The sequence below is a fragment of the Podarcis bocagei genome, assembly GCF_964188305.1.
Source record: "Podarcis bocagei genome assembly, chromosome: 5".
Taxonomy (NCBI): domain Eukaryota; kingdom Metazoa; phylum Chordata; class Lepidosauria; order Squamata; family Lacertidae; genus Podarcis; species Podarcis bocagei.
Window position 1 is genome coordinate 50,877,731 of NC_138129.1, and position 25,578 is coordinate 50,903,308.

Sequence of the window (25,578 nt, forward strand, 5' to 3'; positions counted from 1 at the left end):
TGCATGTAGGAGTGAGCGATCCAGAAAGTGTGTCTCAGATGTGCGTCTGGGGCTGTTTTTGAAATGTCCAGTTTCTCTTTCTTGCCCTTCCTTTACAGTATTTAGATGCGTAATTTTCAGAGCGCTAGCCAAGTTGCAACGAGAGTCTTGTGGCATATAACGAATTTATTGTGCCTTAAGCATTTCTATTTGAGTCTCCTCTGTCAGATGCACGAAGTGTCCTCAGTTGGCCGGAATATATGCGTAAGTGGGGGAAATGTGAACAGTGGAATCGAATGACAGTGAAATGCAGGAAGTGCTTTCTGTAATTCACTGCCGTTTGATTCCAGCGTTCACAATTTTTTCTTTCCGCCCCTGCGTACAGCCTGTGTCTCTCGCACCCTTGTGCACTTGTCCATCATGAAGCTGCTGCTTTTGAGATGACGTTTTGAGAGCTAAACCCTTCTGCATAAGCGCGCTTCACTTGCACCGTCTGCGGGACTTTACGTGACAGCTCCCGGCTATGGCCAAACGAGCCTCCGTTGCCTTGGGAACCATTTCACAGGCTTTACAAAAACCGGAGAAATGGCAGCTTTCAGGCAGCGCCGCCTTTAGGAGGATAACGCGATGCAACCAAGATGGCTGCCGCGCCAGGTCACAAGAGTCCTTTGATCCGCTCGCCATCCTCAATCTGTTCCTGTCCTTTCCATGAAACAAGAGCTTCTCATCTTAGCCGCACCCATCCGCCACGCTCAAGATGGCGTCGCTTCCTGCGAGAACCTAGCGCTGCCTCGGCCCAGTTCGCGCGAGAACTGCCGGCGCGTCGAGATGGAGCCAGGCGGCGGCGGCGGAGGTCCGGGCTTGCTGATTGTCAACAACAAGCAACGGGGCGCGGGGCTCGGGCTGGCGGCGCCGGCGACGCCGGGGGTGAAGGGCCGAGAGCCCAACCGCAACCAGCGCAAGGACTCGGAGGTCAGGCGGGGCGGCGAGGGGCTCCGGGTGGGGGGAAGGACGTGTCCTCGCCCACTCGCCGCTTCCTACCAAAGTCTCAAGGAGCCGGGAGGGAGGGAGCGGCTCCCTCTGGGTGACTCGGGCTTCCCTCACCTGTCGGGCCTTGCATGTCACCAGCGGTTTAAAAATAGAGATGAAATAGACGGGGTCGGTGGGGTCGGGATGTCCCTGCGCTGACGGTGGACGTGCAATGTTTAGTCTCCACCCGAGCCTTGGCTTCCCTCCCCTCCCTTACTCACGCGAAGCCATTTCCCAAATAAAGGCTCTTTCCCATCCCCATCCCGAAGAGGAGCCTGCCAAGGTCACAAGGCAGCTGCTTCCCCCTCGTGCAAAAAGTGCAACTTTTGGAAAAACCCTCCCCATCCTTTTGCCTTTCTAAAAGGTTTTTGCAGCACAGACGCTTGCTCACAAGTAAGCTGCCCTGTGCCCAAGGGCTCTTAACGCTCGGGTAAGGGTTGCCTGTAGGGTGGCAACCCGGAAGATTATAAATCGGCAGTCCTATCTGTACACATTTACTTGGGAGTGGGTTTTATAACTCCGAACAGATCTTGTCCAGGTTGCACGGCAGTCCGCGAAACTTGAGTTCCAGGCAAGCCTTAAAAGTTCGAAGTTGCCGAGCAATGTGGCAAAGCAGGTTTCAGGGAGAGGAGCATTGCCGTAGTCATCTGCAAGTTACCATAGTAACAGTGAAGCTGCGTGGGGAAAGTCGAGAGCCCTTTCATGCTGAGCCTAACACCCTTAGGGCATTCTGCCTGGGGAAAAAAAGTTTTATTCTAAACTGTCCTCTTCACCCAGGGCTATTCGGAATCTCCAGATTTTGAGTTTGAATATGCAGACACAGACAAGTGGGCTGCTGAGCTGTCAGGTAAACTATGACCTTCTTTACTCTAATATTGTGTTTTGTTTCGAAACAGTTTCATTTTATTATAATGGATGTTGCTACAACGTAAAAATCAAGCCTATTTGAAAACTCAACGGATTTGTTTGAGTTGCTCCTTCCTATATTCATTGTTAGTTGCTTTCAGGTTTTATCTTGTGATTACTGCTGTGTGAGGAAAGTTGTTTTGAGTGGAAGTGATATCCACATAAAAACTCTGTTTATTATTTTCTGACCCACCCTGGATAATTTTTTAATGAAGAGCAAGTTAGAAATGTTCTAAATAAAAAAATAATTCTGCTATAAATAAATAGTGTGTCTTAGTTTTTGCTTTAAATATACATATGTACTTTTGAACATTCAGTCAGTAGTATATGTTCCTATTTTACTTCAATAGGAGAGATGTGCGGACATTGCCCAGATTCAGCTATCATGTTCCGCTTGTAAAACCCAGTGCAAGGACATCTGCTAGAGCAGTGGGGCTTTCCCACCTCCCCTGTGAGCCCCCTGCACCTTCCCAAATTCACTCAGAAAGGTATCCAGTACTAGGAGATATCCAGTAATATTTCAGGGGGGGAGGAGAGGAAAGGTGGTTCCATCAGGCAAGCAGAAATCCTTGCACTGATGGAACTATTTCCTTAGCGCTATGCAGAATCCTACCCATTATGCTTAACCATTGCTTGTTTCTGTAACTACAGTTAAGTGTTGCTTGCACCTGAATACCTACATCATGATTAAGGGTTGTCTGCAAACTACTTATGTTAAGTCATGAGTCTGAAGTAGGTTTGTTAACCATGTTTTGTATTAACCATGGTACATCTACATCAAGCAGTTTAGTTCTCCCTGCATCTCAAGGATCTTCCCTTGCAAAGTTATGAGCAGGCCTCACTGGTGTGGTTCCCACCCTACAGGGGCAGGGCTTAGCTTGAGAAAGCTCGCCCATGGCAGCAATTTTCAAATAATGCCATCTTCTATAACACTCTGTGTTATGAACATTCTTCCTTCTTGTTCCTTCCTTCCTTCCTTCCTTCTCATTCTTTTTGTTATGACAAATAGCTGTCTCTAGTCATGTTGCTTTAAACCATGCTCAGGTATTGTATAACATATAACTTGGTAATTGTAAGATTTTGTGTATTTATTATCTCATGGCAGAACTGTACAGTTACACTGAAGGTCCGGAATTCCAGCTCAACAGAAAATGCTTTGAGGAAGATTTTAGACTGCATGGTAAGAGTGATGTATTGTCTTTTTGCTGTGAAAATGTATTGTAGAGTTGCTTTGTGTGTGCTCTAGTCTAGAAGTTGGTCTTTGTGTGCTCAAAATGTAAGATCTTTCTCTTTGTGATAGAAATAAAATACCAAAGGATTGATTGCTAAATCAAGTATGTTCTTACATCTTTTCATGAAACTTTACTTTTATTTTAATCTATTATTATTATTATTATTATTATTATTATTATTATTATTAATTTGTATACCTCCCTTCATCCAAAGATCACAGGGTGGTTCACAACATAAAAATACAAAATGTGAGCACAAAATACATAATAAAGAACCTCAAAACAAACCAATAACACCCCTCCAAACCAATGACACATTTAAAAGGCTATAGAATGTTTCAACAGCCATAGCCCTGGTTATAGAGAAACTTTTTCATCTGGTGGCTAAAGGTATGTAATGAAGGCTTCAGGCAAACCTCTCCATGGAGAGCATTCCACAAATGGAGAGCCACTGCAGAAAAGGTTCATTCTCATGTTTCCACCCTGGACCTCTCATGGAGGAGGGAAACAAAGAAGGGCCTCAGGTGATGATTGCAGGGCCTGGTATTGTGGTCCTGAGCCATTTAATAGTTTGTATTTTAAGCAAATCTTGAGTTTTTGGAAGCAATGGAAGGTATTTAAGGTAAATGAGAGGGCCTGATCTCATAGCATAGGATCCTTATTTATGAATTTTCTGAATGTTCTAGTGTGCCAGACTGAAGGGAGCTTACCACATCTTTTAACTCATAAGAATTGTAAGGGCTTTTGGGTTCTTATGAATTCAGCCAGACCTCCCAGACTCTTCTAAAGCAAAGTTGCCCTGTGACTTGTGAGGTTAAAGCTCCCTGATCTTTGGGGGTCTGTTTTGTAGTTTCAGAAAGCAGCCTTATATCAAACTGTTTGACTTTACAGTGCTGGATAAAAAATGGACAGAGTTGGACACCGATCAACATCGTACCCATGCCATGAGGCTTCTTGATGGCCTTGAAGTCACTGCTCGGGAGAGAAGACTGAGGGTAGCCCGTGCCATCCTCTATGTTGCACAAGGTATACCTTTATTACTGCCAGAGGAAATACTCAGTTATGAAATGTTTGCTAGTTGCTGTGTAATGTCTTCATGGAATATTTATTAACATGGTACTTGAGTGAAACAAAGCCTGTTTTTTGAAAAAGAAAGAAAGAATAGAGATGTAGGAAATTTGTTGGTTACTACCTTTATTGCATAAATGACTGAGAGCAGTATTCTACTAAATGGATCCACTAGTGCAGAGATTTCCACTTGTACAATGAAACCTCCTCCCTCTCTGCCAAATATGTGTGCCAAATCTGTTCCAGAGAGTTGAGGAGAAACCCAGAACAGATTTAGGAGGTATGCAAGGAGAGGAGAGGGTGGAGAACTTCCGTTGTACTAGCAGATCTATTTAGTTTCATTTTCATTTTCATTTTTATTTTTAGTTGTTTGGGGCTAGATTCTAGACTTACAGTCACTTTTCATAGTATACCAAGATGGTTGTCCATCTTTGCTCATAGTGTGCCTGAACATCAGAGTTGACAGAGGCAGCAGTTTGTAGTTGACTATCACATATGCAGATATAATTAACCTGAGTAGTTGTTATTATTATCATCAAAGTTATTTCCCACCCTTCCACTCAAAGGAACCCAGCGCAGCAAGCGCACAAATAATGAAACAGTTTCAACATCTAAAAGCAATTCCAATTGAAATGCAACCTGTAGAAGGCTTGTTGAAAGAAGAAGGTACCAAAAAGACAACAGAGGTGGTCCCTGTGTAGTATTTAACAGGACAGAATTCCAAAGAGTGGGTGCCACATCACAAAAGATCTGATTCCTATATTTTGCAGAATGGACTGTCACCCCCCCCCCCGCTCTGTTAGTATCTGTGTGAGGCCCTCACCAACAGAGAACAGTTATTTGCTGGGAAAATAAGGGGTGAGACAATCTTTCAGGTATCCTGGTCCCAAGCTGTATAGGGCTTAATGCACCAAAACCAACACCCGGAACGTAGCCCAGTAACTACCGGTAATTGGCAGCCAGCGAAGTTCTTTTAGCAGCTGTGTAACATGGTGGCAGTAGCCTGCCACAGTGAGCAGTCGAGCCATCTCATTTTGCACTACCTGCAGCTTCAGGACCAACTTCAAGGGTAGCCCTGCATAGAAAACATTGCAATAATTCAGCCTGCAGATTACCAGCGCATGGGTGACAGTGGCCCAGTCCTGAAATGGCCATAGCTGTCATATTGGCCAAAACTGGTAGAAGGCACTCCTGACCACTAAGAGCACTTGGGCCTCTACTGAAAACTATGGATCTGGGAGCACTCCTGGACTATGAGCCTGCTCTTTAAGTGGGAGTACAACCCTATCCAAAGTAGGGAGTTGGCCAGTTATTGGGAACCAGCCACCCAAAACGCTTCCATCTTGCCAGGATTCCAAGTCAGTTTGTTGGCCCTCATCCAGCCCACCACCAAGTCCAGGCAGTGGTCCAGAGCTTGCATGGTCTCCATATTAGTACAGATGCATGATATTGCATTAGTGACATATTTCCATTGCACCAAATATTCAGGCAACAGAGGTTGTTTGGTGGGATTATCCCTTGAGATGTTGGTGTGATCAAGTGCCATCAAGTCCCACTGGAAGCCATGCTTTATTTTATAATTGTGTAACACTCTTGTTCTCTGTCCTGCAGCAGGTTCCAGATGCTGCAGGAAGCTGACATTCTAGCCGGTTGTTTTCATAGTACTGTATTATAATTTTTGTGTTATTATAATTTTGTGAATTCTCTGCCCTTAAGCATAAGAATCAGGAAAAACATATCAGTTATGAAGAACAACAACATGCTTTATCTGTAAAATGGAGAGCAAATTGGTATGATTTTTGTTTTTGTGGCTGCAGGCACATTTGATGAGTGCAGCTCTGAAGCTGAAGTTCAGTCCTGGATGCGATACAACGTTTTCCTTCTGCTTGAAGTTGGTACATTCAATGCTTTGGTGGAACTTTTGAACATGGAAATTGAGTGAGTTCCATGTTGCTGTAGAGTTGGCCTCTGAGAGGAATGTAGGCTGTTTAGATAGCCTGGTTATGATCTGCCCCACCAGGGTATATATTTTTACAGCTTGTGAATGATCAGATGCCAGATTCATTCTGGTATCCATCCAATTTTTATCTGATTCCATAGAAAGCCCTAGAATTTAGGACTGGAGTATTAAGGCAGCAGGGTAACACTGCAAGTTCTTTTCACCTACCTTTCCAGTATCTGATTAAGAAATGCTATTATTCTGGTAATGGAAATAGAAAAGTAATCTAGAATAACTTGATTTTTAATTATTCATTTATAATAATTGTATTAATATTATTAATGATACTATTATTATTATACTTTGTAGTGCCAAACAAGAATCACTTACTTTTGAGGATGGCTTTGTTGTGCTTGCAGCTAAAAACTAAACATGGATCGATAGAAAGATTAGTATATACTGGACTCAGATGAATGCCTCTGTAGCCCACTCCTTTGATCTCAGTAGGATCAAACATGTTCCTACTCAGTTATCTAAAAAAAAGGGAACACAAAGTTGTTATCGCATGTCTAGTAATTTGGTTCTATGGAGCAGATGCTTCTCTCATACTTGAATTCAGTCCAGTTTGTAAGATCTCATAGCAACTGTTTTGGGCAGCTGCTGTTGGATATGTGAAGGAATTAGAGCATGTGCAGAGTGGTGCCTAGCTGCAGAGAAAGACCACAGGATATGCAAACTGCACAGTGATGTTTTAATGTTATAATCTTAATGTGACTTGTGTAAAAAAAGCCTTTGATCCCAGATTGTAGGCAGCAAGAGCTAAGTTGATGTTGCTTCTTTTCTCTCAGCAACAGTGCTGCCTGCAGCAGTGCTGTGAGGAAGCCTGCCATCTCCCTGGCTGACAGCACCGATCTGAGGTGAGGAGTATTGGCATATAGGCCACAGATGTGATGAGATTTCCCTGTGAAGGACTCATGAGTTTAAAAGAATGCTTTGCTTTCCTTTCCTCCGCAGCCTTTCCTCTATTTGCATATTCTCTTGTGTCTTTTTGAATCATGACATTTAGAGGTAGAAGGGACCTTTTACACCATATAGTGCAACTTCAGCATAGCCTCCCAGCAGTGGTGGTAATATTTTTTCAGCCAATAGTGGACAGGACAGAGGAAAAAGTGGGCAGAGCAACTAATGTGAATTTGTATACCTTTGTATACCAGGCAGTTTCTTCACACACATCCCTCTGTCTTCCATCCAGGCAAGCAAGAAGCATGATCAGAGTTCGAGGGACATATTCCAGCTAGGCAAAACACTTAAGGAGAGGCCAGATGAGGGGTATGGCTAAGGAAGAGACTTGAGTACCTGACAGAGAGGCCTGAGAAACTGCATGTGGCCTCAGGTCTGAGGTTGCCCATCCCTGCTTTCAGTATCTACTTGAATACTTCTCTGACATTTGTGCAAGAATCAGATTTATAGATTTGATGCAGCATACTGTTGTGCCTTCAGCTGTCTGCATTGATCTAATGGACTTGGGTGTGTGTGTATGAAAAGATAGGTAACCAAACCTAACGCAGCTTTGAATAGAGTATGTTAGGAAGAAACACCGTGTACTAGGTAACACTGTGTGCTAGTGGCTGTGCAAGTACAATCACCTCATCTGTAGTGAAACATCTATAGCTGGAAAATGGCGAGTTCTTCCAGGAGATGCTTGTGGTTTATGTAAAGATACACCCACTAGACTGAGTACATTTTTTTTTTAAAGAAATACAGGTTGCTAAGCAACAGTCACCCTGGCAATATAGACTGGGAGCAGGAGGAAAATGCTGGCTTCTTTCAGTAAAACTTGTCATCTTCTTGTTGTGCCAAGCATATAATGTTGCTACTTCTGCTGAAGCTGGGGGGGGGACATCACTTGTGTACACTTTGCTAGTCTAGCCCCCTCTCTCCTACCCTTGCAGTTTTGAATAAGCTGAGCCATATTGTCAGAGTTTGCCTTTCTAACCTGCTTGGTCTTTGCAATCCATTTTGCAGGGTGCTGCTGAATATTATGTACCTTATCGTAGAGACTGTCCGTCAAGAATGTGAAGGAGACAAGCCTGAGTGGAAGACCATGAGACAGACCTTTAGAGCAGAACTAGGTAAGGATTCTGTTGCTGCCCATTTTATGTTTGTTAAGGCTGTTTTATAAGTCTTGATTTGAAGTAAGTATCAGTAAGCCAGTAAGGTGCAATTACTTTGTTGCAAGAAAAACTGCCCAGCCAGGTATGGAAAGGTATCTTTTTTCATTTGCGCTAAATGGGCAGGATGTTTAGAACTAAACTGAAGCAGGGACGGTGTATACATAGACAAGAAGAAATACAGTGGTTATGGACAATATAATGGCTGTTATGTTGGACCTACTAGTGAATTGACAGCAGAGGATGGGATTGGAATATATACAGCTAGAACTGAGGCATCTTCATGTAACATGGCCATCGCCAATATATTGCCTTTCAGGGGCACCTCTGTATAACAATGAGCCATTTTCCGTGATGCTCTTTGGAATGGTGACCAAATTCTGCAGTGGCCATGCCCCACACTTCCCTATGAAGAAGGTGTTGCTGTTGCTCTGGAAGACTGTCCTGGTAAGAGGTTGTTGCCTACGAATAATTGGTCTTTTAACAGATTGCTTCTTTTGCTGTAACTAAAAACTCTGTACCCTTGGGATATAACCAGGATTACACAAAGAGATGTGGTGCTGCTGTTTTAATTTATTGACTGAGATCAGTTCAGAGACAAGCATGCTTAGCGTTTAAGCTGTAGGATGTGCATAGGTCCGGAGTCCATTTTATTATTAAAAGCTCTATTGTAGCTAACCAGTAAATGTAAACCACCACAAGGACATCTGTGTGTTGTATGATAATATCCTAGGTTGAGTTTGTCACCACCATTGAAAAATCTCGTGGAAACTTTGCAATACACAGCAGTGGAGTTTTGGGGGTGGGGATATTATACCCACAGGCACAGGACCACTCCCTTTTCATGCACTGTGCAGTGCACCTACAAGCTGTGAACAGTGCTGGGTTGAAGCAGGATCTTAGATAGTGAGTTGGGGGAAAAATCCCTTACTGATCTCTTCCATCACTGTTGACAAAACAGACACACAGGAGAGCCTGCTCTGTAATTTGTTGGGCTTATTCCTTTCATATATGTCCTGATAATGCCATTTGGCACATCCCTGTAGCAGTGCTGCTGGTTTCTTATGCTGGCTGCTAGCTGAGTCTGGGTATCCTCAGGGCTTTTTGATTGCTTGAAAATAGCAGATGGCATCATGGATCCAAGCCTGAGCAAATCAAGCTGCCATTGACACATTGGAAGGAATATCATTATTAATGTGAAATGAGGCTTCTGGGTTATTTTGTTTAAATTAACAAATTTATAGATATTTTGAAACTCGGAAGAAAGAGATGATGAATATTTTCTCGCTAGCTAAAGTATCTTAGGAAGAGGTTCAGTTTACATGGGAATCCCAGGACTGACAAAGAAGCACACTAGTTGGCCTAAATCTGAAAACCAGGCAGTCCATAGTTTTATTTAATTATGAAATGTTTATCCCACCACACCAAATTGTTTTAATTTTTCATATTGAAAGAAACGATTTCTGGATATTGATTAGAAAAGTTAGGTTAGTTAGTAAATGGACTTGCAGTGCACTAATGCATAATCTTTTTAAAAAGAGCATAGAAATAAATGAAGTCATTTTAGTTGGTGCCATAATGAAACTCGTACTGCATACATTTGGCTTGCTTTTTCTTTTTCTTTTTGAACTGCTGAAATGTATAGTTTAAAAACGGTGGTGCTACAACTAGGATGCTATAATATAATCCATTTGTGGGTTATAAGGACATATTTTCACTTGTTTAAGACTAAGTGATCATGAAATCAATAAAGTGCAATGTTGTTGCTAGTTTTCAAACTACCTACTTCTGTGAGCAGTACAATGTGGTCCAGCTGCCGCTCAGCTAAACACACCTATTTCAGATAAGCCTGCCTGGCTTTTCCAGAGTTCTTGGTGTTCCTCTGGCTGTTTGGTATCTGCCGAGTAAAGAGCATAATAGTGCAGATACCACAGACAGGTATCATATGCTACTGTTTAACCTAAGGTGGTCTTTCCCTGTCAGTGAGTGGATGAGAATTGCCCAGAAGTCTCATGTAAGCCCCTCTGAACTTCTTGAAGAAAGAGAAGGATATGCTAAATACAGTGGTACCTTGGTTTTCAAATGTAATCCATTCCAGAAGACCGTTCGAGTTCTGAAACGTTCAAAAACTGAATACTCAATAGCCAACAGCTAGGCCTCAGGATCTTGCACTCAGCAGAAGCCGCATGGCATGTTCGACTTCCAAGGCATGTTGGAAAACCGAAATGTTCATCAACGGAGATGTTCAAAAGCCGAGGTACCACCGTATGTGTGTCTGCTAGGAATGTGGAGCTCTCACCTTCAAGAGCGAATGTCTTTAACTTCATTTGTTTGAAAGTTAGCTGTGAAAATGTTTCATATGAGCACAAAGACAGGTTTAAAATGCTATGTTCTTTGGTCTCTACTGTGCCTTCTCATATACACAAATGGTTCTTTGAAGAATGACAGACATTCCTATAACTGCAGCAAATCCTCCATTCCTCCGTCTTGGTTTACCTTTAACAAACTGGTTTTTGAAGGGTTTATGAGTGACCAAAGAGATAATGGAAGTGAATGACCTGCAATTATCCTCTTGCCATAGTGCACCCTTGGAGGATTTGAGGAACTCCAGGATATGAAAGCAGAGAAAAGGGAGATGTTGGGGCTCCCCCCACTTCCTGAGGATAGCATAAAAGTGATTCGCAACATGAGGGCTGCCTCCCCTCCAGCATCTGCTTCTGATTTGATTGAGCAGCAGCAAAAACGGGGTCGTCGAGAGCACAAGGTAAGTTAGGGTACAATCCGGGTTGGATGTAATCTTCCTTTGTTTAGGAAGACACTGAACCTAAGGAGAAGGCAGACTATAACATCATTTGCTGTATGTTTATTCTTCCAGGCTCTTATTAAACAGGATAACTTAGATGCCTTCAATGAGCGAGATCCTTACAAAGCTGATGACTCCCGGGAAGAAGAGGAGGAGAATGATGATGACAATAGTCTTGAGGGAGAGACATTCCCTCTTGAAAGAGATGAAGTGATGCCCCCTCCTATCCAGCACCCACCGACTGACCGACTGACTTGCCCAAAAGGTTTGCCTTGGGCACCCAAGGTCAGGTGAGCACCTATACAGGATTGTTGTATTTAAAGAAAATCCCAGAACTGGAAGGCTCTCATCTTCAGCCTCAAACCAGTGCTCAACTACTTGGTTAGTGCACCTAATAGATTTCTGAATGTGATAACTATAACGAAATACGTGCTCTGGCTTCTCTCATTGACGTTGTGATGATGTTTGGGAGCCTTGATGTCTTTGAGGATGCTTGAGATCAGAAGAGCCATTCTCATTTTTTTGTGTCTAGCATATTAAGGAACTTCATCTCTCCAGGGCTTTGTGGTGAATGAAATAATCTTGAGGAGCCCTAAAGTTCTGTCTGAATATGATTCTCTTCTCTTTTCTTCAGAGAAAAAGACATTGAGATGTTTCTGGAATCAAGTCGGAGCAAATTCATTGGCTACACCTTGGGAAAGTGAGTTAATGGAGCCCCAAATTTGTTTCCTCTTGTGCTTAGCTTGTTTGTAGGCGATCTCTTCTTACTATGCAGTTACGGTAATGTGTTGGGTAACTGGCAGCATAGACTTTTTCCTGAAAACAGTAAAGACATCAAGCTGTTCAGGCTTTGTTATTTTTTTAAAGCATTCACATAATTGTTTCTCATCCTGTGTTATGCCACTACTGTAATACTGTTCGGACACTGAGTTTCTGCTGCCCATCTTGTCAGCTCCTGAAATCTCAGGAGGTCTGTGCATGCAATCATACATGCATCTGAAAACTATAAATGCAGCTATAATGTTTTATGGTATTCTGCTGTAATTTGAGTAACCAAAAGGACTAAAATACTTAAACAACAAAAATAAGGTGTGCCGGTATACACAAACACACACGCAATATTGCTATGGACAGATGAAGAATAGGACCAGGAAAAGACTTAGGACACCCACCATGTGTAGAGTTGCTAAATAAATTAGCATATCAAGTGGTAACAGACATTTTCCAGGCTTTTGGCTGGTACAACTAAAAGCTTAATAGGAATGGTGAAAACCTGCTACACTAAGTCACAAAACCATATTGCAGAGGGTACATATGAACTACAGATTGAATCCAGATAACCAAACTTGTTCCAAGTCTAAGAAATAATAATTTTTTCTTTATTATGTATTAGTGCTTCATTTTAATAGGAAAAAAATCTTACATTTTAGATGCATCCAATTAGATCCTCCTATTTATTTCAGGTTCTGTTCCTGATGCATAACTAATTACACAAACTGAACATTCTTAAAAATCTAGCATGCTTTTATATTTTAAAGTTGAGAGGAAGGTTCCTATAATTTCCAAGCATTGCATTCCTGTTTTTTAGGTTGCTAGGTAGCCTGAGAGAATCATATCTGAACTTACTAATAAACAATTTTTATTGGCTCAGTAGGAGCAGGAAGCTCTTGCACAAATGAAAGAGAATTTTATTTCTTGCACAATTTATCAGGACATGCCTAGCAAGTATTGTAAACTGCCCTGTGATCCTCGGATGAAGGGTGGTATAGAAATTTAATTAATAAATAAAAATAAAAGGTGCTGTTTGAAAGCATTACAGAGAGAAGAGTGAAATCCCTTAATCAGATTGACTAGCTTTCTGTTCACAATTTTACCAAAATAGCTCATTTGTATCACTTATGATATTTACTGGCTGACTGGTTTTGCTTTCACCCCCTCTAGTGACACTAACACAGTCGTGGGCTTGCCTAGACCCATTCATGAGAGCATCAAAACTCTTAAGCTGGTGAGTACTCACTGTGTGGACTTCTGAATTTGCATGCGTAGAAGACATCTCATCTAATTAGTTACTGCTTGTCCAGGCTAAGAAATATATCCTAAGCAGGAAAAGTGCTTGAATTTACGGGGCTTCCAAGATAATGAGGTTAACTTTCTTTGCCCGGTCTCTTTACAGCACAAATATACATCTATTGCTGAGATTCAAGTACAGATGGAAGAAGAGTATCTGCGTTCTCCCTTGTCAGGGGTAAGTATCATAGGGCAAATGTTCAAAAGGGGGAAGACTTGTGGTTTAAAAAGCATCTGCATGAAGAAGTGGAAGGAGAAAAGTGTGAATCTCTGATTTGGAACTGGACATTTGGCTGATCTTTGCTATCTGCATATGCTGTGAGTTGGTCAAAGAGTTGATCCCTCCTGATTCCTAACCTGCAAATCAGATTATTGGCTTTGGATCATGAGAACTCTGCCCATGAGACACTCTTATTGGAAAGAGAGACTTAGGATCCAACCCTTATGTGGTATGATGCTGTGCAGCTGCCTCTGGAAGGAGTTCTTTATTAAGGAAAGTTTTGCTGAGTTTCTGGATGAATGCTCATAATATTCAGACTAACTTAGCATGCACTTGAGGTTGGAATGAATGATGCTATTATCTCCTTGTGTTAATAAAGGGGGAAGAGGAGGTTGAACAAGTTCCTGCAGAAATCTTGTACCAGGGTCTACTTCCTAGCCTGCCACAGTACATGGTGAGTTATAGTTTGCTCCTAATGTTCATTCCCAAGGCTTCACCACACCCTTTTCCCATTTCTTAAACTCTAGCCTCTCTACCATTTTCAAGATGGGAGAAATAGCTAGACTCGGTTTGCATTTCACTGCTGGCTTATGCAAACTCCCATTCTGATATATATCTTCTTTGCTTGCCCGTATGTGACAAGCTATTTCCTTCAATGTTTCATGTTCATCTCTTCCCGTTATCTGTGTTTTTGAGTTTCCTTCTCCTCTTTCCTGTTCTTTGGCACTTCTGAAAGCCTTCTTTGCTTCACTCAACTTTCACCCACAGATTGCCTTGCTGAAGATCCTGCTGGCTGCAGCACCCACCTCCAAGGCCAAGACCGATTCCATTAACATCCTAGCAGATGTTTTGCCAGAGGAGATGCCGTGAGTCTCATTCTTAGGGGGAAAGCATATGGTGAATGAAGGGCAAAGGCAATGAATGGATGTTTACTTGACATTCAGTGGTTGGGCGTTGAGTGGGCAGGCTGACATTTATTTGTATATTTAGACATTCCTTTCCCGCTGTTCTTTATAAAAAAAAATTCAAATGCTTTTCATATGATGGAACATTTGATTGTCCTGAACCTTGAAAAATGATGTGTGCAGCCTAGAATTAAGAGATCTGCTAGCAGAGAAAAGAAGTGTTTGGACTGGACCTGGAAAGCTGTTTTAAAATGGGTCTCCTTAGAAATAGCAGGCCTCTTAAGTATGGAGAGGGATGTTAAGTCAGCAATCTCTTGAGAAGCTTCAAGGCAGCTTAAGTGGTGATGCTCGTGCTTCAATAGAAGACCTTTTCCCCCTGAATTTGAATGTGTCATTAATACATGCACAGTACTTCTCCATGTCTGGAGCAACAAAGATTTCATACGATTGGTAAATAGGTTCTGCCACATAGCATACATGGGTTCAAGGCAGTACTTTTTTCTTTTAAACTTTTGTTCTGCATAGTACACCCTGAAGTGCTTATGTTGGCAAATGGAGCCACACACAGCTTGTTGAATTCTTCATTTTATTGACATATTAAACAGAGTCAGGAAGGGCTTGGAGAAAAGTATTGAGGAGTTGCCATCTCTTCCTTGATCACCCATATATTAACTAAAATTAAAGCAATCTTCTTCACTGGCCTATAGAAAAGAGAGACCATAAAGTGCTACTTAAAGGAGAATTGCCCTAAAATATAAATAATAGCATTAAGCACAGACAGATCTGCCCTACCACAGTCACCATCACAGGCCGTCGAAGCTAATACTGCTGCTTTGCCTTCCAGAACAACTGTGTTGCAGAGTATGAAACTAGGTGTTGATGTGAATAGGCACAAAGAAATAATTGTAAAGGCCATTTCTGCTGTTCTGCTTCTACTGCTTAAGCACTTTAAGCTAAACCATGTCTATCAGGTAAGCATGAAATGGCATGAGCAATCAGCATTGGAATTGAAAGAGAGATTGAAGTGAATCTGGAATTTGCTTGGCTAACCATTCTTATCACATGTTTCCTGCTCCAGTTCGAATACATGGCCCAGCACCTAGTGTTTGCCAACTGCATCCCCCTTATACTGAAATTCTTCAATCAAAACATCATGTCATATATCACTGCCAAGAACAGGTAGGTGGGAATATCTCTAGCACACCTGTATCCCAAAATGCTATGACAGGAAATGTGACACACTATATTTGCAGTGGGACACCTAGATGGTATCCAGATGGGATATCTAAGAATAACTAGTTATCCTTCACAATTTTAACTTGGAGAAAGGAAGATGTTTCATCCCACTGATAAAAAAACACCTGCTGAGAAATCATTTCTCTCCACCAACCCTACTACTTGTCTGTAAAATGGATAGGTTTAAAATGTGCTTGTTTGAAAAGACATTGAGTGACGTTCATGTAGATCCCATGGCCATGAGTATTACTGGACTCAACAGACACCATTGCCCTTGTGGGCTAAAACATTACTAAGCAGTTGGCTGATCTGCTTATTTTTCTTGGCAGTAGGTAAGTATCTGGGATAGGCAGATATAGAAAGATGTTCATGTGTGAAGCCTCTTGGTTGTTGCCAGCTGAATAGCAGTGGGTGGAGATGATGTCACAATCATTTTTCTCATATGTTTGAACCTGGCAGGGGCAACCATTTTGGACACGGTATATTTCACTAGATAGGTCATCCATTCTGATCCGTTTGGGGTTTTTTGTGTTTTTTAGCATCTCTGTTTTGGATTACCCATACTGTGTGGTGCATGAGCTGCCTGAGCTGACTGCAGAGAGTCTGGTGAGCTAAACTACCTGGACAGAAACATATATAGCTGAGGGGTGGAGATGGCATTGTCAATAAGGGGCAATTTCTCACTTTCCTTACTTGGTAATATTTCCTTTGTTTTGCTTTTTTTCCTATAGGAAGCTGGAGACAACAATCAGTTTTGCTGGCGAAACCTGTTTTCCTGCATTAATCTACTTAGGATACTGAACAAATTAACAAAGTGGAAGCACTCAAGGACTATGGTGAGTAGAAGGGCCTCCTCACATAGTGCTGTTAAGGCTTTATTGATGATGTGCCATCCTTTTGGCCTTAAGCAAATGGATGGTGACCAAGGCACAGACGAAGTCTTGGAAAACTGAGAGTGTTCCTTTGCTTTCTCAGATGTTGGTGGTATTCAAGTCTGCACCCATTCTGAAACGAGCCCTCAAAGTGAAGCAAGCCATGATGCAGCTTTACGTTTTGAAGCTGCTCAAAGTGCAGACCAAGTACTTGGGGCGACAGTGGAGGAAGAGCAACATGAAGACCATGTCAGCAATCTACCAAAAAGTGCGGCACCGGCTCAATGATGACTGGGCTTATGGCAATGGTATGTCCTGGATCTGTCTCTCCTTTCCACCCACTCCCAAGTCTTTCATAAGCCTTTAACTGCTATGCCAAGCCAGTTCCCTTAAATCACCCATCTGCCTTCCTGTTAACAGATCCCATCAGTAGTTGCTAGGAGCGTATGGTGATGGCTCCACTTATCCTAAACAGAGCAAGCTGAGGAATGTGCTTCCCCACCTCTAAATTGATGTTGCTTGATAGACAGGGTGGTACAGTAACTATAGTGTTGAACTTGGACCTCAGAAATACGTGTTCAGATCCTTGCAATGAACCATATAGTGTAGTCTTGGACAAGTCACTGGGTCTCAGCCTTAAACTATTTTCTACTGTGGAACCTCAGTTTTTGAGCATCTCGGAAGCTGAACAATTCGGAACACAAATACAGAAAACCTGGAAATGATTGACTCTGTTTTCAAACGCGCCTTGGAAATTGAACTGCTTCTGCTGCATGTTTTTCCATTTTTTTCAATGGATTTTGCTGACCGCCCATTGATACTCAGTTTTTGAACATTTTGGAAGTCAGACAGTCTTCTGAAACAGAATACATTCAAAAACCGAGGTTCCATTGTACTAGAGTGACCATAAATGACAAGCTGGAGTCACTCCATACTTCTTCATAGAAGGTTGGAATACAAGTGTGAGATATTATTGATGTCTATGTCTGCTGGGAAGTCCCTATGCATCTCATCCCTAGAAGTTGTATTTCTTAAAGATCTGCCAAATGGGATGACATAATGCTGGACTGCCTGTATGACATTGTATGGCATTTTCATTGTGGGGGTATGATTGGAGCTCTTTTGCTCCTTCAGCTGATTGTTTGCTTCATGACTTTTGCAGATCTGGATGCACGTCCTTGGGACTTCCAGGCTGAGGAGTGTGCTCTGCGTGCCAGCATAGAGCGTTTCAACTCTCGCCGTTATGACCGGGCACATAACAATCCTGATTTTCTACCTGTGGATAACTGTTTGCAGAGTGTTCTGGGCCAGCGCGTAGAACTGCCTGAAGATTTCCAAATGAATTATGACTTGTGGCTGGAAAGGGAAGTTTTTTCTAGACCCATCTGTTGGGAAGAATTGCTCCAATGACGTTTGAGAAGAGGGAATCGGAGCTAGTACGTGTGCCCAAGGACAAGGCAGCTTCTCTTCGGTCAACCGGGCATAGAGAGAAGAGATAAAACTGGTTTTTCATATGGCTTGTAATCTGCAGTTCTTTCCTTCTCCTCCAGGTGGTGGCATGGATTTATACTGCTCTCAAGGTTCTAGCAAATATGGCTTTCCTACATCTTTTGGGCTACTTCAATTACTGATTGGTTTAGAAGGTGCTAAATGGATTCAGAGCAGTTCACTTTGAGACTCAGATCAATTGAAAAACGCTGAGCAAAATACCAGTGTCAGCTTTGATTGCTATTCACATGCTCCTTGTTGGGCTTCTGTCCATTGGCATTGGCCAGCTATTCTGTTCCAAAAGTAGTATGGCAGCTTTTTTCTGCTATGCCCCCACTCTTATCCCAAAAGGACAGAACCCTTTCTCTGTTAGGATGGAAAACAGTATCATGGTGGTGTGAATGAGAGCAGAAAAGATAGGTGGTGCATACAGTTGTTCATACTAATAGGGAAAGGAGCTATCTGGAGTCCCATCTAGTGCTTGTATAATTGAGAGGATTGGGAGCAGGGAATAGGATGTGTTCATAGCAGCTGCTTCCAGTCTCATCTTGTGGATTACAAATGGCTTGGCCCTTCACAGGGAAGGCAATTTAACTGGATCAGGGATGTTACCTTCTTTTGTTCCTGTAGTGGCACCAAACAGCTAAACAACTGCTGATCATGTCCCAGTATAATTGAATATTAATATCTATTTCTTTCCATTGAGCAATCTTCTGTTTTGAAGGCTTCACCATGGAAAGAGAAACTCTTGACATTTTCCCATTTCCATCAATGTGCCATTCTTTCCTCCTTCGTTTGCTTGAAAGCCTCAATTTTTGAATAGCTTTGCTGCACAGATGCGCATGCCAATGTAGTTTGCTTAATTTGACCCCTTGCCAGGGCTCCTTGTTTGTGCCTGTGCTTCTTGGTTAAATGTCGCATAATCCTGGTCTCCTCAGTCTGGATGTTGGTGACCCAAGCAAGTAACCCATCCTACCTTGATGCTCCATCCCAGTCTAGTTCTCATAAACAGAAGATGAAGTGGCAAGCCTGTGTCTGGACTTTCCCACTGCAAGTCACACCCACAGCCATCTGGAATAGTACTGTCAGTCCAGACAAAAGTTTGCCACTTCCAATGATGTTTTGTTAGAACCTAGTCTCTGGGTTCCTGCAAACCAGGACTGTGAATGTGGTAGAAGTAAAGGCATTTACTTTAAGTATATAAGTGGACCTGACAATAAAGTAGGTGCTTTCACTTCCCTAGGAGATGGTATCTGCTCTGAGAAGACTCACAACCAAATCTAAGTGTAGCCTGTTGTATTTATAAACATTCAGGAATAGGCAAGCACAGTAGGTCATCGCCAGGTGCAATATGGTAGAATGCATTTTCCTATTTGTTTGTTTGTGCTTTGTAGTCTGATTATATGCTCAGGCTACAATTCTAACATATTTGGAAGAGAGCCCCACTGAACAGGCCTCCTGAGTAAATATGTTTAGGTCTGGGGTGCCATTAAAATGCTACTATGGGAGTGGGTGGGACTGCTCCAGCACTCCACATTGAGCCTCGATTACTTGTCCCCAAATACTCCCAGCTGTTTAACTTTCATCGCTGAGGTTACAGAGTGTCTCTCAGGCAGACAGCAGCAGGGACCAAGACACACAGTGTCAGCGTAGAATAAGAATCAAGTTTTAGCAAAGCCAATTCATTTGTTTTGAGCAAATGTCACCAGGCAGACATTTGCTCACAAATTGTAACGAACTACAGATGGGGCTCCAAGCTTCTTCAAGGTGTAACATACTGAGACCGTAGGGCTCCCCCCTCCCCATCTCTGCATTGTTAACAGTGTGATGGTGACATGATCATGCAACAGAAGCACATGGTCGCATAAAAGAATGAACAAGCATTAAAAACAACAAAATGCCTATCAACTTACAGTGGCTACTTTTGTGTATGAATCCTGAGATCTGTACGTATCTCCTGGAAAGAAATCCAGACAATTTCTGCTCAGTGGAAATTAGGGACTTCAGTGGGTGAGTACAGCATCTTTCTTGCTTTGCCCTGCTAACCACAGACTTCATAGGAGGCCTGGTTGCATGGTGGTTCCTTGATATGTACTTGCTCAGTTTATCTGTAAAATTTCTGATACCGGTAAACATCTGGCCATTTTTTCCTTCTGGCGCACTACACTATTGGATTTTGTTTTTAAATTACAGTGAAAATGAAACCCAGCTATTATGGGTAAATTATTCTGTGAGCACTTGCTGGTCTGTGACACAGCTGATGGGGACAGTTGCATGATGGGGACAGACAGCAAACTTGAAAGCTGCCTTCCTCCCCTCCAGGAGTCCATTGATGTCTGTGGATGGAGAGGAAGGATACTTGCATTTTCCTTGGTCATTTCAAGCAGTCTGAGTTATGTTCCACAGAATTGATCCAGGAATGCAGGCAGTTAAGATCCCTTCCAGCACGGTCCCCTTGCAGTAGTAGATTTGTTTATTACTTAAAGTTTTAATAGGAGACTCTAACCAGATAGAAGAGAGCTTTCCAAACTTTTTATGTCGGTGACACCCTTTTTAGACAGGTATCACTTCACGATGCAGTAAATTTATTTTGCATCATTTCACAACACAGTAATTGTTTTACTAGCAAACCAGAGGTTAAACTTAACCTCTTTTTAGCCTCGGGAGCAGCTTGGGGAGCATTCACATGACACACCTACACACTGCAGCCGACACACTAATGTGTCGCAACACACAGTTTGGAAAGCTCTGTGGTAAATTGCAAACTGTGGACAGTATCCAGCTAACATGTCCCGTCATCACAAGGATTTCTACTTATCCCCTGCCCGTGCCCTGAAGGGGTTGCAGGAACCCCTAGAACAGGCTTCCTCAACCTCGGCCCTCCAGATGTTTCGAGACTACAATTCCCATCATCCCCGACCACTGGTCCTGCTAGCTAGGGATCATGGGAGTTGTAGGCAAAAAACATCTGGAGGGCTGAGGTTGAGGAAGCCTGCCCTAGAACATATTTAAGGGGCACACAAGGGAAGAGAGGGGAGATCTGATTGTGCCAAGTGGAAATCCTTGTGCTGGAGGGTTATGTTACTCAGCGTTACTTTAGATACCCCCATTTTTTATTATTTACTCCTACTTATTCCTCAAAAAAAACAAACCAACAACACCTCAGGGCATCTCTCAACAGAAATAATTTAAAATGGCAATGAACAGTTTTATGCCTTTTCTGTGTGATCTCTAATCTTTCTGAAATGTGTCTAGAAGAATTGTTCTAATAGCATACGAAGTGAAATTTTTGCTAAGCTGCTCAGACTATGGTTTTCCTTGCTGAAAAATGAGAAGAGTCTCATAGCAGTGTAATTAGATAAGAAACAGTTCCCCTTTCTGGAAATGAGACAGCGAGTTTATTCTATTTATTATGAAGATTTATAGTCTTACCTTTTTACAAAATACCTAAGGTAACTTACTATAAAGATAAAAATACACTATTAATACAAGAGAATGTGCAGTAAAATGGTAAGTGCAATTCAATGCAAGCAAGTGTAAAGTGATAACTATTGGAGCAAAAAATATTATGTCACATAGTACAGTATAAAACTGCAAATATAATGTTGTTATACAAATCTATTGTGCAACCACACTTGAAATACTGTGAACAGTTCTGGTTGCCTCACCTCAAAAAGGATATTGTAAAGCTGGACAAGGCTTAGAAAAGGGTAACCAAAATGATCTAGGGGCTGGAGCAACTCCATAGTAGGAGTATATAACATTTGAGGCTTTTAGTTTCAGAAAAAGACAAGGAGGAACATTCTAGAGGTGTAAAAGTTTGTGCATGGGATGAAGAAAGTGGATAGCTAAGTTTTTTCTCCTATATAATACTAAAACCTAGAGTCATTCAGTGAAGTTCAATGTTGGAAAATTCAGGACAGACAAAGAACTTCACAGAGTCCATAATGAAAACACCCAGAAGATGTAGTAATGGTCCCCAACTTGGATGGCTTTTATAAGAAGATTAGACAGACTCTTGGAGCATAAGGCTATCAGTGTCTACTAACCACAATGGCTTTGTTCTTCCTCCACTGTTGGAGGCAGTATGTCTCTAAATACCAGATGCTGGGAATCACAAGTGGGGAGAGTACTCTTTGACTCATGTCCTGCTTATGGACTTCTCATAGGTATTTAGTTGGTCACTATGAGAACAAGACGATGGAATGAAGAGCTTTTGGCCTGATTGAACAGGGCTCTCCTTGCGTTCCTAATATCAGATGGATCCTGCTCCTCAGTTGCTTTGTTTTCTACAAAGGCAAAGGCCCAGAGATTGTGTATTGATGATTGGAATGCATAAGCAGTTTTTGAGAGACAAATTGATTCATCTAATAATACTTGGAGTGCAGACAAGGCACACTCAGGCTGCTCCTTTGGCTCAGAGGCAACTTAGCATTTTAGTACACATTTCTCCAGATGTAGTGTTTTGTGTGCAACATTCCCCAATATACACATTTTTGTATGCTCACTTCACTAACATTGTGCATTTCTATGCACACTTTCCCCTAATGTTTATATATTTTGACACATATCATTTCACCGCATTGCAAAATGCAGAGAAGTGTGAATTTCAAAGAATATCGATTTCAGTTCGTGCTGTATCAGGAAGTGCAAATTAGGGAGTGATCATATCAAAGTGCAATCTGAATTGAAATTATCCCCCATCCAAACTTCCCCCCCTTTGTTCAACACCTAAAGTTCACAGTGACTGGCCCTGGTAGAATTGTGACATCAGAGGAAAATCAGCCAATCGCTGGCTTCCTCTTTGTCCCTTCCCATTCCCTCATTCAGGCAGGGCTTGATTTACTAGCCCATTGAGCAAGGCAATGCTGCTCACAGTGAAGAGGCTGCTTGGGCAGCAGTGCCGCCTTCAGGTGTCTGGCGAGGAGAGGATCTCTCTGGTGAAAAGCCTGGTGTGTGAAGAGCTCAATGTCCCCGAGAACCAGCAGACCCTGTTGTTCCAGGGGAAAGTGCTGGAGGGGGAGCACAAATTATCAGACTATCTCATTGGCCCAGAGTCCATCCTCTATCTGGTGATTAAAAAACCTGAGCAAGCTCACCCTGAGGAGCCCTCAAAGCCGACCGCTGCCCAGCCCCACTCAGTGTGGTATCGACTCTCGCAAGTCCTGGAGAAACATTTCAGAACTTCCGACGCAGTGAGGGTTCTTGAGCGGGTGCTGAACGACTACTACAAAGGCCTTGGCTTGCTGAGCCTGGAAAGCATCGAAGAGTTAGCAGGGGACCTCCTAAGTCCTGAGGAAGGTGAACTGGTGGCTACAGGTGAGCTCCCCCAGCAAGAGGGGCACCCCACAGCCCCAGTGTCTGAATCCAGGAAGGATAAAGCGACCCAGACTGAGCCACAAGAAATGCTAGGAGGAAGGTGGTGCTGGAAGAACTCTTGAGTAGACTTATTTAGAGATGTCTAAGCGAAAATTAAAATAGTGATGGTGTATGGAACATGGAGCTGTGTCTTTATGTACCAAGGAGGAAGGAGGTTTAGTAAATGAAGATGACCATTTTTAAAAGGACCAGAGCTTCAGTTGGTATTGAAACTAGTGCTGTGCCAGATTTTTCACAGGCAAACAGTTTTGGCATGAAAGGGAATCCTTGGGGAAGGAGAAAAGTTCACTGAACAGCCCCTGAATGCATTTACCCCTACTGACTGCTGCTTTGGTGCCATTCCCCCCCCCCCCCGGGCATCTCATTTCTGGCTGTGTGATCCCAGCTAACTGGCTGCCTTGTTCCTAGTGTGGTGATGTCATGGCACCACACAGCAAATCAGAGCTGGCAATGTCCAATATTCCTAAGGCCAAATGAAGCCCTAATTACACTCACTCTTGAATGAAGGAAGCCTGCATTGCCTCAATGATCCCTGTGTTATCATATTGCACTGGCCATTTAATTGTCTGACAGCACAGCAAGGCAGGACGCATCAGCACCATTGTCTTGGCAGCAGGTTGATATATTCTGTCTTCTCCCATGAATAGTTTTTTTGGGGGGGGAGCCACACCCTGAAAAATCACCATATATGGGGCATTCTGAGGGAGGTGCAAAAACACCTATGAAAACAGTCTCCCTGTTTCAGACCTGGCTCTATCATAGCTTTATCTCCTCCACCACCACCATCACACTAGGCTTGTATCCAGTTACAGTACATGGTCCTTGGTTCCATCTTTGGCATGGCTATTTAAAATACTGGTGTCCAAAAAGCAGATCTCTAGCAAGACTACATGAACTGGTTGAGCCTGACAGCCCTGGTTGAGATGGACAATTGTCATGGTTTGTCCTTGTACGCCATCTCTCTGTACATTGAATCAAACATTATTTTCTTAAAGTCAGTGTGTCATATGGGAGCATATGGCTGGCTGGCTTCCCAGGACCACAGGCAGGAACTCAAGCATTTCTGTGGCAGCTTCCCAATTTTGTGCTGGAGCTGAAGCAAACAGTTGAAGAACCATTCCCAGGATCTATTTTACATGCTTCCCCCAGTAAATGTATTGGATTCTCATGAAAAGTGACTGTTCCCCTACCTCCGAGTAGAGCTATTCCACTCCACTTCCCAAGAAAGCAGTCTCCCAATTAGTAGTGGGTTGTTGTTTCTTCACATATACTAAGCTGGTATCAGCAAGCTGCTTCTGAAATGCTCATTTTGACATGGTTCCCAACTTGTCATTGTGTTCCTCCACTGAGATAACTACCCAAGAACTCAGCAGAAGTGAAGGAATGTTTTCAGAACTGGAGATTAAAACTGACATTTCACTACAGAGGGAGTGGGGCAATTAAAGCACCAGACTTATGAAGAGTGCTACCCCCTGCTGTGGAGATGAGATCGCTGTCTTCAAACATCTAAAAGGTTGCCATGCAGAGAGTGGAACAGACTTATTCTCTGTTGCTCCAGAGGGCAGGACCAGAGCCAATGGGTGGAAATTGCAGCGAAGCAGATCTTGCATAAAAATGAGGAGAAACACCCTAACAGTAAGAACTGTTCTACAACGGAACAGACTGCCTCAAGAAGTGGGCGGCTGGGGAGGGGGGCGGCTGGCTATCTTTTGCTAGAGGAATTTGAGCAGGGCCTGGATCTCTCATGGATGCTGTAATTGCATCCTGCATTATAGATGTTACATTGAGGCAACAGGTTGGACTCGATGACCTAAGGTCTCGTCTGACTTTGTGATTCACATGTGCATAGCATCAAATTGTCTCATGGGGAGGGACATACTTTAAACATAAAACCCTACAAATGTTAAAACGGTACCTTCATGCCACCACATCTTTTGTCAGCCAAAGCCAACCTTTTTTAAAAAAATAGTTTTACATTGCCTTTGGGCTATGTTCATGTAAGGGGAAGGATATTCCACAGCTGAGAGATAGACATGGAGAATACCTCCTTGTCTCCTTGCAGTTCTTACCTGGCATATGTATGGTAAATTTAGTCTATCTTAGAAAGTGTGATGGACCATAATTAGAGCCAGGCTCAGGTATAGATGTTGAATCAAAGGTGTAATATGTGCCAGCAGCTCCAACAGAGCTATTCAGATCAAAGAACAAACCATAGCTTGTCTGAAGTGATTCAGTGCTTGATGAAGTCTGCAGCCACCACACTTTGGACAACATTTGAGCTTGA

General features: G+C 42.7%; 2 protein-coding genes and 1 long non-coding RNA gene across 4 annotated transcripts; 2 read left to right on the forward strand and 1 right to left on the reverse strand.

The window, feature by feature from the left end:
* Positions 1-777: 777 nt before the first annotated feature.
* STRIP1 (striatin interacting protein 1) lies at positions 778-19,827 on the forward strand. 2 transcript variants are annotated; one of them, XM_081194158.1, is made up of 21 exons: positions 778-951; positions 1,786-1,855; positions 3,020-3,094; positions 4,038-4,172; positions 6,032-6,152; positions 7,002-7,070; positions 8,179-8,285; positions 8,644-8,771; positions 10,906-11,088; positions 11,200-11,417; positions 11,762-11,827; positions 13,069-13,132; positions 13,301-13,372; positions 13,794-13,868; positions 14,183-14,280; positions 15,164-15,290; positions 15,398-15,498; positions 16,095-16,161; positions 16,287-16,391; positions 16,531-16,735; positions 17,590-19,827. In XM_081194158.1, the coding sequence occupies exons 1-21, from the start codon at positions 808-810 to the stop codon at positions 17,835-17,837; spliced, it is 2,478 nt and encodes an 825-aa protein (XP_081050284.1). In that variant the 5' UTR covers positions 778-807; the 3' UTR covers positions 17,838-19,827. The 2 variants fall into 2 exon arrangements, with proteins under 2 accessions (XP_081050284.1, XP_081050285.1); XM_081194159.1 differs by having other exon boundaries at positions 7,008-7,070.
* LOC308586998 lies at positions 11,790-16,087 on the reverse strand. The gene is made up of 2 exons (XR_014008178.1): positions 15,715-16,087; positions 11,790-11,936 (listed from the first exon to the last, which is right to left on the reverse strand). It is a non-coding gene; the product is annotated as an uncharacterized lncRNA (long non-coding RNA).
* A 2,896-nt stretch (positions 19,828-22,723) lies between the features above and the next one.
* UBL4B (ubiquitin like 4B) lies at positions 22,724-23,411 on the forward strand. Its single transcript, XM_081194231.1, has one exon. The coding sequence runs from the start codon at positions 22,781-22,783 to the stop codon at positions 23,354-23,356; it is 576 nt and encodes a 191-aa protein (XP_081050357.1). The 5' UTR covers positions 22,724-22,780; the 3' UTR covers positions 23,357-23,411.
* Positions 23,412-25,578: the final 2,167 nt, after the last annotated feature.